The sequence below is a fragment of the Sturnus vulgaris genome, chromosome 2 (assembly GCF_052056855.1).
Source record: "Sturnus vulgaris isolate bStuVul1 chromosome 2, bStuVul1.hap1, whole genome shotgun sequence".
In the NCBI taxonomy this organism is placed as follows: Eukaryota; Metazoa; Chordata; class Aves; order Passeriformes; family Sturnidae; genus Sturnus; species Sturnus vulgaris.
The window spans coordinates 2,041,267-2,056,848 of NC_142244.1; the positions used below are offsets into that span (position 1 = coordinate 2,041,267).

Genomic DNA, 15,582 nt, shown 5'->3' on the forward strand with positions numbered 1-15,582 from the left:
GGCTCAGCTCTTCAGGACAGGATCTGCCCCAGCCAAGCACTGCAGTAGCTTGTGTGCTTTGCCCACATGTGGCCTACACAGCAAGCACCTTGTCTTCAATGGCTGCAAAATGGTCATTCTCTGAGTACATAATTAGTGTCAAGAAATGGATAACTGGCACTGTACAGGTAAAGGTTCCTGCCACAAATCAAAATAACAATTCAGGAGACCCATTCTCTATGCTCAGGGGCAAGTAGTGATATGGGCAGCAGCAGCAATACCTAGACAGGGAAATTGGTAATTATGGCCCAAATGTGTAGGTCAAAACAAGATGTTCAAATGTACTTAAAAGTGCAGTTGGGCATGAACACAGTTTACAGCAGCATGATGCACTGTAGCAGCTGTCATGCTGACTAAAACACGGCTGCCTTCTCTGCAGAGTTTCTGACAGGTATATAGAGGAAGCAGTGACTTTCACACTGAGATTGGTGTTTACAGAGAGTTTCAGTGACAACATAAGTGTAGCCACTCTGCACTGGAAGCCCTGCATCTGAGGTGGGCTATTCTGCAGGAATTGTTGTTTACTTGGCCATTCAGATCAAAATCTGAAATTACAAGCACCAGAGCCTGTGCAGTTGCTATCATTTCTGATGCTGCTGTTCAGGACTCTGTTGACGTGAGTTGTGTGCAGAAAACACATCCCCTAAAGCCAGTATAGTGTATCACCCAGGCAGTCAAAGTCTCTCTCTTCCTGCAAACCATATAGCAGGTTTTATTGGTGGCATAGGCACAAACCTGGAATTGGGGGGTTCCACTGAGCTGCTCTAGAAGTAGTAGTGACTCCATGGGAGTCCTAAAATGCTCTGCATAAGGTTGGACTGGTCTGGATCCCTGAGAAATCATTTGATTGTGTCTCTGTATTATCTTACAAATGGGGTCCTGGACTTTCAGGATGCTACCACAAGACTTATAATAGGAGGCAGAAGCTTAGTCAACATAACAGTTTTCTAGTAGTTATGTCTGTTATGTCTCTTGCCTTCATCCTCATGCTATGGCACTCCTTGCTCTTGAGGATAAATATCTGCATAAATATTTAAAAGATTAAACTTCTTTATGGCTTCTGTTTTCACACACTGAGAGTATGTCCCTTTTTGGGCTGACATACAGGCCTTGAAATGTATCCTGCTGCTTTTAAACTTTTTAGCACACTGAATTTGCAGAGGGCAATGACTACACATTAAAATTCTAGAAAGTAACTCCTATATTAATTTGAAGCATTAATAGGAATCATGCTTTGCATCTTCTAACCTTTCACGGTTTTTTCCAGAAGGCAGCTGAGACTTACAGCAAGTTGTTCAATACCTGGACAGAACCTATATGTTCCAATGTTATATCATATTGGAAAATCACTGTAAGTTGTGACTGCATCCATCAGATTTGAGCTGCTGTTTTGTGCTCCTCTCCAGCATTGTTTTCTACATGCAGCATTATATTAAGCAATGGTTTGGGGATTTTTTTGTAAAAAAAAAAAAAATAAAATTAATGCAAAGCAGAAAAGTGATAGCACATCAGAGGCTAGTTTGTATATGCATATAGAAATGTAAATTCATATGAAGTGGAAGCAGAGTGTGATACTTGGCAGCATTTCCTACCCTCACAAATGTCAGTGATATGTACAAGTAGGCATGATGGGCACTGAAGTCACAACAGCCTTAGGTATCTCCATATCCAAGTGTCTATGTTTCACCATTGAATAAGAGTCTGTGTAAACTCTGTTTTTATGTATTTGTTTTTATATATGGCTTGCAATTTTTGCTCTTGGCACATCTGTGATTTTTCAGCATACTGGTTAAGAAAGGCAGGCAAAGACAAACTTTCAGAAATAAAGGTGGTGTTGATTTTTCCTGCTGGTGAAAGCACACATCTGCTTCAGCTCATCCTCGTAAGACAGGAGGCTGCTGCCAATACCAAGGCTGGCTGCAGGCATCCGTGAAATTTTAAAAACTGTGAGGAGTCTGTGAGGAGCCCATTAAATCTAAAGAGAGCCACAGAGGAGCTCAGTCACTTATTTTAGCATAAACCATAAGGATTTATAGCATTACACTTTCAATGAGCTTTTCCCCTTGCACACCTATGTTGTTGTGATAGGATAGGTCTCGTTTCCAGGTAACAAAGATCTGTGCATGATTTGGTGAGGCCACATTCATCTCATCTGCATTGCTCTGCCCTCGCTCTCCCTTATCAGTAGGGAAAGCAGCTGGGAAAAAGGCGAAGCAGCCAAAAGCCTGTTGTCAGCTGCAGGGTGTCTGTCCTGCAGACTCTCTAGAAAGCATGTACAGGTTTTTTCACCCACTCAGTGTCATGGAAGGATAAATCTGTCCTTCATCTGTGCCCTCTGAAGTTCTATCTTCTGTAAGGCTTTGACCTCTTTTTTTGTTTTATTGTTTGTTTGGGTGTTTTGTTTTGAGGTGATTAGTGCATGGTTTTCACCACAAGTAAATAAAGCTCATTCACTGAAAAAATTATTCTGTACATATTATACACATTACAGTCACAAGTTATTATTTTCTCTATCATGAAGTCTAGCTGATTTCTTTGGGAATAACTGCTAAAGCCAGCAAGCAGCAGGTCTGGTAAGTGTGACTGCAGTAAGGCAAGTGTGGCAGGACACTGTTAATTAGCTGTGGACCCTACAGCCCTGATGAAGGGTAGGGAGGAAAAACACTTTTCTGTGGTACACAGATGTGCAATTTTGGATGCCTATCTTGGCAGAGTGTCAGTGCCTTGTGTCCTTCTGCAAGTCACCTATCAAAACTTACATTCACCAAATATTTTATTTCTTACTTATTGGAGTGTAAGGGATTATTACAGGAATCTTTTGCAAATGTTTCAGAGTACTGATAAAGAAAAACAAGAAATGATGGCTTCTCCTCACGGGGTCTTCTATGCTTGCTGGAAATTGTTGCAGAGGTGAATATGAACAGATAGCAAGCCTGTGAAAGAAGTTGGGGATACCTTAGGATAGTTTTGCATGAGTAAACAAAGGTCCAAGTGGATGTACAGATAATGGAGAAAGGTACATTTGCAAATCTGGAACAGTCAGTAGGAGAGATCTGGCCTTTTCCTGTGTTTTAGGATTCTTTGACAGAGCAGTCATGATTTGAAGTAGAGGGGCAACAGGCACTATTGAAAAAATTTACATTTCTGGAACCTTTCAACTTGGTTCAACCTTAGGTGGAAGGGAAATGCTTATTCCTTCTGACTGTGGTCAGAAAGGACACAGCTCACAGGAGGAAAGTGGTTGGAGGAGTTGTTTGCTGTTGAGTTTTCTTTGCAAAGGAGGACCATGGTGGCATTGATTTAACTACATCACTTTTTCTAATTTTTTGTGTTACCTGCCTTTTTTCCCCCTAATTCCTATTTTTTTATCCACTGCATTTATTTACTTTTAACTAGAGTGATCAGCGATACTTTCTTTCCCTCATACTTTGCAATATTTACTTTATGGTACTTTGATTTTGCTCCTGAGACTCATTCAAACTTAACTAAATATACAAAATATATACATGTTTTGGAAAGTTCACATTTTATAAAATACAAATTGTTACTAAGCTTTCATTAGCAAGAAATTCAGTATACTCTCTAGTGTCAGTATCAATTCATGAAGAAACAAGAGGGACCAGATCTCTTTTAATATGTTATTGACTTTTTTAATAGGAAGAAAGGGATTCATGGAAGAATATAGTGGTGATTTTTAGGTAATTGTTTTTGAGCTGCAAGTTTTATTTGATTTAGAAGAAACTTTTAAGTCCCTTCAAGTTATTGGATACACACCAGCATTGCTGACTAGCATAATGAGAAAATAAAATTAAAAAAAAGAGTAGTTTTAACAAACAGAGAAGTGCTTTAGAAGTGCAAGTGAGAAGCTTATCAGAAGTATGCTTCAGGAGCAGCCAGGGGCTAACCTCAGAAACAGTGAGACGTTTCACCAAGCCACAAAGGCTTTGTTGGTCCCATTTTGCCTAATTAGGTATATCCTTTAAAGTAAAAATTCTTTTCAGTATTGACTCAGAAACTGTTCTCTGAGTCACATTTACTTCTCAGCCCTTTGCAGATAGCTTGTATCATCAGACTTTTGTAATCTATAACTCACTTCCCTGGCACATGTGCCTGACCACTTGTAAAAAATCACACCATATGTTGGTAACTATTTTAATAAACTATTCTCAAATTTTTAGTGTGTTAAAAAAAATGATCATAGCTCCTTTAGTCATGGCTACATCTTGAACAGAAGTATTTGTAGGAAGATACGTTAGTCATTTTATCTCTTCCTCTGAATTATGAGAACTATCCTAAGCAATGTTTTGTGAAAAATTGAAAGAGTAAATCATTAACCGTGGTCTTTCAGTTGCAGCATCAACTGTGGGAAAGAACTTTTTTCCCACTGTATGTTGCTTCTAAAAGTCATAGCTGGATTTTCTGATGCTGACCACAATTTGCCGATGTTGGGCGTGTCTTCTGATGTGGTTCCACCTGGATCTTGTGGAAACATTGTCTTTGGTAGCATTATACCAATTCAAGCATTTTAAAATAGGTAGTTGTGTGTTCCTTTAGTCTAATTTGTAAATATTTGCTTGGAATCACACTGCATTTTTTTCTATGTACAGCAATATTGCTAAATATGTAACTTCTTTTAAACCTGTAAGATTTATTCAAAGGACTTGAAAATTTAAATCCACAAATATGACTGATTTGGGATTAGTACTGAATCCAGAAACAGAGTTAGATAATTCTGAACCAAAAGCTAGGGCTTACATAAAATAGTGTGATTAGAAGGCCACTGAAATCACAGGTGATGTTTTGGAGTGGTGGTTTGGGAAAAGAAGCTTAGGTCTTTCTCTTTGGAAGGAAAATCTTGCTATCACAAAGCCCATGTGCTACAAAGGCACTAGTGGCTTTCATGGGTTTTCCTTGCAGTTCTTCAGCAGATTTTGAAGCCTTCCTGATTCAAAAGGGAGTGGATTAAAAAGTGGAGCTTTTCTGGTCCCATCTCATGGCTGTCGGACTTAGCAGTTTCCTTTTCTTCATGGAGCTGGGCATTGGAGCGAGGCTGAGGTGGTAAGGTAGGAAGGTGATGTGCTGACACAAGTAGTTCATTTTGCAGTAGCATTTTGCATCAGTTACTGAGCTTTGAACTGCTCATTTAGTCTCCAGCTTTGCAGAGGGTAATGCTAGGAACAGCTCTTTTATGTCTTTTGAAAGCTTTGCTGACTTGAAAGAAGTATCTGTTTTACTTTAAATGACAATGATAATGCATTTAATGATGGCCATTCAAGTTTTAAAGGAGTATGCTATGTGCAAATTTCTTTTGCATACCTATCAGAAATTCTAGAAACTTTTGGTGATTATGATCTGGAAAATGTCATGGTTATTGCTTTATATATAACATTTGAAGTTACTAAGCTGAAAAAAGATTATTAGTCACCATTATTTAGATGCAATCTAGGTGTTTGGATACATTCAAAATGAAAAGCTTTTTTTCTGTATGTTCTCCAGCTTAGTGCTTTAGCAATGATGATGATAGATGTTCAGAGAAATGCTCAGTGTGTACCTCCCTAGGGTAAAGCTTGCAGTGATGATAATCCTTGTAAACTATGCTACAAAACCATCTGCTCTTGGAAGGACATAACTTCCTAAGACCTCTGCCTTGCAGAGAAATTTCCCTCAATCTTCCCAAAAGCTTCTGCTAAAGCAGTTTCAAATCAAGCTAAATGCAAATCATACAGAAAAGGAGCATAGAGATGGAAACCTGTTTTCTGGTTTGGGAAGTGGGAAAAATAGTGACCAAAATACTGAAATGGCTGGATATTTTGAGATCTTGAAACAGAAGTATCAGTGAAATTAACAACAGTTGAGTAGACTGCTTTGTGAATAGGCACACAGCACTCAGAGCTCTGTTTGGTCATCATGTAGGACTTTGAAAACTGTGGTTAAAGTGCTCCATGGGATTTTGGACTTAAATTCATGGAGGGTCAGCCTGGAGCTCACACTTAAGGTTATCTAGAAAGCCAAACTATAAGCATGTGGAGGGAAACTGTCCATCCCTGCCATTCCAGACTGGCTGAACTATAGAGGAAAGAGCCAGTGAGCAGCATGCAATGGCCTCAGTCCTCTTGAAGAACTGGGCTCAGGATTTCTTCGCTGATTTAGGTGGCAGAGCCCGTGTAGCCTGGGTCACATGGGACAAGTTATCTCAGCTGGTTTCTAAATATAGCTCATTTCTTTGTATTGATAAGGAGAAGCTTGTTTTGTATGGTATTAGAAAGCCATAAGTGTTAGTATTCATTAGAAAGACGGTTTCTGAAGGGCTGACATGTTTCCTTCAGAATTTTTTCCTCATTCATGAGGAATAACTGTGTTTTAAACACACTTAATGCTTGTGTAGGGTAATGATAGCTGAATTCTGCTGGCATTTGTTGCCTACTCTCTGATGCCTTCAGGATCTCTTTAGCTTTAAATACCTTGCCTGTTTCCTGAAGTTCCTGCTATCCAGTGCCTTAATGTTGTGGGGTGCCAAGCCCCATTTCTCTAGCCTGCTTGAGCACTTGTCAAAATCAGTGTCAAGTACATAAGTGTTCCTGTATGTGTGGGTTTGGCTACCAGTGTCATTGGAGTTAAGTACGTGTTTATCTGACAAGCTTGTCAAAAGCAGCTCAATATCTTCCAGAGTCACAACCACGTTTTTAGCTGGATGTCTCCCTTTCCTTCCCTTCTCCCCTTCCCAAAACAAACCACAAATAGTCCTAAATGTGCAAGTTACTTAACATCTTCAAAGAGCTCAAGTTAGCAGTGTGTATTCTGAAGAGTAATTGCTGTCTGTTCCATCAGCGCTTATAAGATGATAGAGGATTTTTTTTCCTTTGGTGTTAAAATTGCCTGGGCTCTAATATTATTCAGGGTTAAAAGTAATTGAAGGAATACTGTGATAAAGTATAAGAAACTCTTCAGCAAGTTCTGTTATGTTGCTTTAGAAGTGTTTGGTGCATTAAATACTGATGTATGTATTTTTCTACAATTAGTTTCCCTCTTGGATACTTTTGATGATTCTTTATAACTAATGGTCCTTTTGATGGCCTAGTTGCTCTTGTGTGGATTTGTTTCACTATTTAAACAGGTAGAGATAGGAAACAATAAAGCCTGTTTATATAACCTGTATCAGATAACATATCAACAAACACATGCACCTTTGTTTTAAATCATATTTGTATGATGTAGATAATCACTGTTTGAATTTTCTTGGAAGTGTTTGCCTTGCTTCCCTATTTACATGTCTAGCATTCAAATGATCATGCCCACCTAGCTGAAATAAGGGATGTCTTATTTTTGAGTTTTGATAACATGAGCCTTTTTTTTTTGCTTGCTTTAACCAGTATTTTGACATCCTGAAGTGTATCTTGTGTTTTCTGTGCTATGTCAGAAAATTAATGAGTACTGTGTGAGCTGTGCATAGGACTGTCTGTTGTAGCTCATGTGAAGAGGTTTGTTCTCAGTAGAGCAAGCTGGATCACAAGGACGAGCTTGTTGAGGAAACGGCAGCTGGGCCTCTGTTGTAGAGATGTGCAGGGTGATGTTTGGCTCCCTGGCTGTTGTGGCTCAGCAAAAAAAGATTATTTAAAGGCCCATTATATCCATATAGGTTTTGGTGTGTTTTTCAGCTGATTTTATCAGGTACAGGTGGCAAAATAAAAGATGCATGATACGTTTGCTGCATATGGTCTTCTTCTGCTACTGTGAAAATCTGAAAGCCTACTAAATGACTTAATGAAAAAGCAACTTTGCCAGGCAATGAAAAGAGAGGGAGAAGGAGTAGTTAAAAGTTGAACTTTACCTGAGGAGTCCATGCAGCATAGAAAGGAGCTCTGGAGAGAAGATCATTTGGTTGACACAGAGTTGTTCAGGAGCCAGTGATGTATCCTTGCACGAAGATGGTTAATGAGATTCTGAGCTGTATTAGGGAAAGTACTGCCTGCAGGCTGTGAGAGGTGATCTTCCCCTCTGCCCAGTGCTGGTAAGGCCACACCTGGAGCAGCATGTCGCCTTCTGAGCCCTGCAGTGTGAGATACATGGGCATACTGGAGAGAGTCCAGGGGAGGGCCACTGGACCACCTCCCCTCTAGGAAAAAGCTGAGAGAGCTGGGACTGCTCAGCCTGGAGAGGGGAAAGCTCCACACCAGTGTGTACAGATACCTGGAGGGTACAAAGAAGACACAGACAGGATCCTCTTAGTGATGCTCAGTGACAAGATGCCGTGGGCACAGTCTGAAGCACAGGTTGTAACTCTGAACATCAGGAAACACTTTTGAGGGTGACTGAGCACCAGCACAGGTTGCTCAGAGAGGCTGTGGTGTCTTCTTCCTTGGAGATGTTCAAAACCCACCAGGATGGGGTCCTGGACAGCTGTAGGTCAGGGCTGTAGATGGCCCTGCTTGAGCAGAATGGTGGGACCAGTTGCCTCCAGGCCTCTCTTCCAACTTCAATCAGTCTGTGATTTTGTAAACTCTTTTAATTTTTTTTTTCTTCAAATAGTGCTTTTAACTAGATGAACAATATTTTCCTGTGTTAAAACCCTTAAAACTTTAAGGCATTAACAAAGTGGCACCAGTTGGGGCAGTAAACACCTGTTGTCAAGTCTTGTCGCATCCAAAGCAGGAGAGTTTTTTCTAATATATTTTGTATTGTGCCAACACCCAGCTGTCATTCATATACTGCTTTGTCTTTAAAAAAACAACAAAAAATTACTTTTAATAAAGGCATATTCAATGAGGAGCGACTAAGCTGGTGAAGGGTGTAGAGTCCTGTAATGAGTGGCTGAGGGAGCTGAGCTGTTTAGTCTGGAAACTAGGAGGCTTATCATTCTCTACAGCCACCTAAAAGGAGATTCTAGTGAGACGAGTCGAGAAATGGCCTTAAGTTGCAGCAGGGGCCATTTAGATTGGCTGTTAGGAAAAATATCTTTACCAAAAGGGCTGTCATGCCCTGTAACAGACTGCCCAGGAAAGTGGTTGAATCACCATCCCTGGAGGTCTTTAAAAGACCTAGGGTCACAGTTTAGTGGTGGGTTTGGCAGCATTAGGTTTACAGTTGGACTCAATGATCTAAAGGGTGTTTTCCCACCTAAATGGTTCTGTGCTTCTAAAATGTGCCTTCCCATTCTTAAGAACGTATAATGGTTTTGTGGAACACTGATGTTTCCTAAAAGAAAAAATCATTTAGGTCAGTAACCAGCCATTTATTCTGGTACCTAAGTAGGTGCCCAGTAAGACCTATGTGTATGCCTGTATAGCTGAAGTCCCTTTAGGAAATTAAGAAAGAAAATTAGCAAATAACTTAATAAAATATTTCTTTCATGAGACAAAGCTTTATAGCCTTCCAGATTATATTTAGTACAGGCTAGTCTGGGCTATCTGGAGAAAAGATGAGAGGGCTAATCCTAGTGTAGAGTTTCCAAAGTAGTTAACTTCAGTTTCTGAGGTAGGTGCTAAATAGACATAATAGCTTTTGAGTTTGGACACTGCCATTGCAGAAGCTGCTAATTGACCTTCTCTGCTTCATGCTGCTGATTGCTGCAAAGAACCATAGCAGCCAACCTGTCCTGCTGTTCTCTAGTAATGAGACCTTGCCCCTTGGGTCCAGAAAGAGTAATAAAAAGCAGCATTGCTGAGCCTGCCAGGGCAGAACCATCAGCAGTGAAATAATAAGTGCAAAGGAAAATACAGGACATCTTTGTAGATGTCATTTGAATCAGTGGATGCCAAGGTACTGAGGGACGTTCAGCTCTCCAGATTTCCACTGCTCTGGAAGCAAGCCCTGCTGTGCAGGCCACTGCAGAGGAGTCTTGGGCAGTACCTGTGTTAGTCGCTTTTCAGATACAGGCTTGTATCTCACATGCAGCTTGCATCTAGACGCTGTTTGAACAGCTCTTGTTCTGTTTTACATTGGTCCCAAAAATACTACTGAGCACTTCGAAGTGTGTTTGTGGCAAGAAGTTGTTTGTACTGCAAACAGAAGGTAGAGGTGGAAAACGTGGCTGTTTTCCACACATTTCCTACAGCTTTTATTTCTTTGGAGAAATATCAGCTTCCTAATCTCTTTTTTTATACTCACCTTCTATAAAATTCTCCTGTATGATCCTGTTGATTTGAAAATAATAATTGGTCATAAAGTATGACTTGTCTCATACTTTTGGTGAGGATCTAAAATAACAACAACACTTTCTCTGCATTTAAGCTTCTGTTCAAGAATTTTTTGGTTTGTCCCTTGAAGATGTGTGTACTGTTTGGTTCCTCCCTTGTGAAACACAGGCAGAGAGCAGGACAAAAGAGGCAGTTAGCACTGCCATGGGGACGTGGAAAGTACTCCAGTTAAAAGCATCAATAGCTATGTCATCTCAATTTACCAGTGTCCTGCTGGGATCTTTCTCTGAGCCATCCTGGAGCTGCTGCTTTTTTCCCATGTTCTGACCTGCATGGAAAGGTCTCATCTGGCTCAGAGTTTCTTCAGCACTGGATCCAAGAGAGGGAAATGAAGTAAATACCAGCCTGCTCAAGCCTCTTATGTATGTAAAGAAATGGAAGGGAAGTGATACAGGTGTAGTTCAGACCTAGCAGGTAGAGCTGCTCTCGGTGTGCGTGAGGCAAGAACCTGCCTCTGAATTAGTGGTGTTATTAACAGCACTAGCCCAGTTTTAGGAGACAACATCTGAAAATCACTGGCTGAGCTCTTAATTAGCTACAGAAAGGTGCATCAGAAATAGAGCAAGGCAGGACATGATGTCTGGTGACGTAGTGTTATTCCCTGCAGTCACCTTTGCTCCGTCCTGCAGAGTTAATGAGAAATGAGGGTCCTGACATTGACCCTGCACCGTGTTAGGGCATGGAGCAATTTGTTATGTATTTGTAGTTCCTGCTTTCATTTTCTTTTTGTTAGAATCAGCTGGGAATTATGTAAAGAGGCCTCGCAATATGATGGTTGATGGTAAGTAATGTCATATCATTAAGCAATAGTTTTCTTCTCTTCTTCATCCCGCCATTTTACAAATATGTCTAATAGTGACAGAGAGAGGAATTGAAAATTCTGTTGAAGTGGGGTTTTGGGGGTTTTTTCTTCAATTTATTGGTTGGTGGAGTCATTTTGTGGAGATTACTGCAGTTACTGCATTAAAGTCTTGCAGTTATTCAATTAATTTGTACTCCTTCAATGTGCTAGATCTGTTACTACTGAAGTAGGATGAGAGTATTTTGCAGGAGGACTTTTTGTATTCTTGCAAGGACGATTTCTCTGTATTCAAAGTAAAAGCTGGGTCTTTCTGGTTCTGTGTTAACAAATTCATAGAAAACTGTGTGATTTTAGTATAGGCAGAATTTATGGCAAGTCATGATTTTTGTCCATTTTAAGAAATGCCTTAAAGCTGTAAGAGTTCTAAAATCAGAGGTCAGTACTCCTCTTCATTAATTCATCAATTACCTCCTCTGAATGCTGTAGAATTTCTCCAGAAACATCTTCATTCACTCTCGTGAGGCTGTTGACTCCTCAGTAGTGTATACTGCTACGTTAGCAATTTTGCAGGGGCTAAATGGGTGTCTAGAAGAGAGCAGCATTTCAGATCCTAGGGGGTCGTTTTGTTTTCCTCTAATGACAGGGAGTATTTCCCCTAATACCAAAGAATATCTCATATCAGAGGAGCAGTTTTTCGTTTTCCATGTGATGCCAAATACCATTACAGATTTCAAATTACTAAATGACGCTTAGCTGGAATTTGAACAGGTACTAACCAGTTTACTAATTGAATGTATATTTGCAAGTCTGTTGTAATGTTGCTCCCATGGGAGAGAACCAAAAAAAGGACAAAAAGGACAACTTTTTAGAGCTGTAGCAAAAAAAAAAAAGAAAATTAGGATTCAACTTGCAAAGCCAAAGTTGCATTCCCCCCTCCTGGTGATCAGAATGAGGATGAGTGCAAGAAAAGTCCAAGGGAAAAACTCTTGCAGCTTTGAATTTTACTTCCATTTATAGCTTGATATTGTAAAACATTGCTTCTGTTTCCATGAAATTGAAGTTATCTGATCTCTTGAAAAATTTTTGTTTAATTTTAAAAGAGTGCTCTTACTCAGCACCACCTAGTGGAATGACTGCTGTTGTCATTTAGGGAACAGCTGGTCTCTGTGAACAACATAGAAAATTGGAGCATCCAGTCCTTATAGTGTGAATAATGCATCTAAAGCAGGCTTGTGACTAATTAAGTAACAGAATCAGAAAGATTACCTGTGCTTTAGTTGAAAAGGAGTCGAGTGAAGGAAAGAAAGTTTAAAATAAATGTAGGTAGTTGTGCCTGTTATCTCCTATGTTCCTTTAGTCCATTAAGCTCCAGCCTGCTTTTCTGCCTTATCCATGTGGTGCCATCCAGGTTGTAGCTTCTGTAAGGAAAGATTTTGGAGTGCTGTTTCTTTCTGAAGTATCACACAGCACAAGCCCCACAGCCTCATTTGTCACTCTGATATATGTGATAAATACAAACTGATGTTAGCAGTGAGCTCTGAAGTCCTCACCCAAGAAAAATGCACTGGAGTCTTTCTAGTTTAAATTGCAGGCAAGGAATTCAGTGTTTGGCTCTTTGAAAAGGCATGATTTTCTTTAAAACAAGAATAATCCCTTGGAAAAACCTCCCTGTTGAGTGCATCTATGTGCTCTATAGAGCTGTCAGGTCCTCCAGGCAGCTGCCTTAGGACTTGGGAAAAGCAAAGGGATCTGTGGCTCAGGTATTTGAGGGTGCATGTTTATTTTTCCAGCTATATAAAGGAAGGGCTGAATCTCCAGAAAAATTAATGTTTCCAGAAGGAATGGATGACTCTCCTCAGAAACACCTGGCTACAACACCAGCATCTTATTTCACTCCCTTAAATACAATTCCTTTGTCAGCAAGCCCTTAAACTACAGTTGCAAATGAAGGGACAACAAAGGGGGAGTTCCTGAATCTCTGGGCAAAGAATCTGACAGAATTTGAGAGCAGGCAGCCAGCAGCACACTCTCTGGGCAAACACCTGAGGCAAAATCTCTCTCCAGGGCAAGGAGCAGCACACAAGAGTCAGCTAAGGAAAGGAGGGGCAAAGTTGCATTGTAGCAAATGCACCAAGTTGTAATATCCTCCCCTTTAAGCTTCCTTGCATTTCAGCACTTCATCACTTCAGGATCTGTTGTTTTTGTTCAATTCACATGTTTTGGACAATGAAAATAAGTGGGTCAGTTTTATTCTGTAAATTTATATGCATTAGCACAATAACATTATGCGGAGGTTTCTGAAAAAGCTGTTCTTTAATAATTCATAGAAGCATTTAACTTCATTTTTCTAAAATCTGAATGTGCAGACTAGCTTTTTTTTTTTTCTTTCCCAGGTTTTAGGGAACATGTTTTAATGTCATCATTCCCTTTTTCTTTCATAATTTCCCATGTTTTTAATGTTATGCAGCAGTCATAGTATCACTTCTTTGCTGGCCTCCTCACAATATTGTGTTGCAATGTAACCTCTCCAGGCTGTTTTTTCAGATGAAGAAAATAAAGATTTAAGGATTTTCTCTTTGTACATTTTAAATTTGTGACTATCCTGATTGTAATGTAGATATTAATCTGATTGAGCAGGTATAATCCTGTTTAGAAATCAGTTGGCTTCCATTGACTCTGGCAAGAAGCATGGGTCTAAAAAGATCATAACATTCACTTAACAAATTTAGGGACAGGAATTCTGTTTTGTTACTGGTTTGAGAATAAATCCTAAATGCTGGAAAATAACCATTTGCGAAGGAGCTGCTGTTGCAATAGATGTGAAGTATTATCTAGTGTATGGGAATTCAAGAAAACACTTAAAATTGTTTCCTCTCTTTCTGTTTCTCCTCTAGCTCTGGGATTGTACACAGTAAATGCAATATATGGAGACACTATTACTATGCCTTGTCCTCTAGAAGTACCAGATGGTCTTATGTTTGGAAAATGGAAATATGTAAGTATATCTTATCTTTATATTTATTAGAGCTGTTGCAAGATGATGTGTATTTTGTGTGGGTGTCTGTGAGATTTTAAGATTCCAGTTGATAGGATTTCTGCTGCATATATGAATCCATTTATTCCTATGTTTGTAAAACTGCACGATTTGAAGCTGCATAATTTCTGCCAAGTGCAGATTAGAGGTTTGAGGAATTAATCTCATTGTTCAAGAGAAATAATTATTCAGGAGCTCTCTGCCAACCTGTATTAGAGATCTGGCATGTTATCCCGTGGTGTCTCGCTCACTTGACAGAGCCCTCGTTGTACATTTGATCACTTTTGAAGTCAGCTGCCTGAAGCAGGGCATGCTCCATCCCTGGGAAAAAGCACTGTTCCTGTCTTTGCTCGATCTGACAATCACCTGGATCTGTTTCAGGCTTCGTTATGCTCACTGCACAGCGGAGAAGAGAGCAGAGCTGACCTTGGGAGCATTGCTGGTGGCTTCACTGCCATTTCTGGCAGGGAGCAGGGGCAAAAGCATGGGTGCTGTCTGGGTGTGCTGGTCAGCCTGCAGTAGGAACACCACAGGACAAGCTTCTCCTGTATTTGATTGCTATCCCAGGTCACAAGGAGAATCAGCATGTCAAAGTCAAAGGAAACCTGGAAGCATATGTGGATAAAACACTGGGATACCAAACCCCTTTTGCTTCTCAGACCATATTGAGACAAACGGTTTTCCTGCCTCTGTGAAGTTCATCTAAATTTCCTCTTCTCAAACAAAATGTACCTGCAATAATGGATAATTTCTAGTGGATTTAAAATTATGTCGTTCACTCTGTCTTTTTGCAAATGACATCCACCAGCCTATTTTTATATGAGAATGATCTGCCCATGGTGGGGAGAGTCCTATTTTCCCCTAGCTCCTTTCCTTTATGCCAGTGGTAAGGGGAGTCCTATTTCTCCCTGCTCCTTCTTCAGCTTTTCAGCTTTTGCAGCCCACATCCACTCAATAGCTCTTTTCCTGCAAACAATTTTCAGGAAATGAAGTCAGAAGTCTGGGGAGAATGTTTCCCCAAAAACAGACAGTAAAACTGTTTCATGTGAGCATTCAGAAGATGGAGTGCCTACATTTTGCAGTATCTTTTTCAGTCTGCTGATTTTTCTTGGGAAGACACAAGTCCAACTCTCTGAAGATGCAAGGATATTCTGAAAAAACAAAATGCAGTTTCTCTTTCCATTGCATTTGGATTGTCTGTGTTGGACAAATACCAAGCAGCAAGTGGAGATGTTGCAGCTTCTTCTAAGTGGAAAGGGACAGGAAACCTAATGTACAAAGAAGCCTATCTAAGTTGCTATTGTATGGAATTGTTGACAGCCCACACAACCAAGGGAAAGTGGTACCTTTTCTCCCAGGGCATCTCTCAGCATGGCAACAGAGAGGGTTGGATTAGGTTTTTCCATCAGGTGATTATTTCACTGGAAGAAGGATGAACTCTGTTTCTTCTCTACTGCCTTTGAGGAGCAATTTGGGTTCCTGGTGGGAACCTGGAGGCACTGGGAGACTTGCAC

General features: G+C 40.2%; 1 protein-coding gene across 1 annotated transcript in view; it reads left to right on the forward strand.

Moving 5' to 3' along the window:
* Positions 1-15,582, forward strand: part of ALCAM (activated leukocyte cell adhesion molecule) — a 115,984-nt gene that overhangs the window by 66,694 nt on the left and 33,708 nt on the right. Inside the window, exon 2 of the mRNA XM_088160673.1 lies at positions 13,929-14,029. Within this exon, the coding sequence (XP_088016799.1) occupies positions 13,929-14,029 (101 nt within the window). The remainder of the gene's footprint in view (positions 1-13,928; positions 14,030-15,582) is intronic.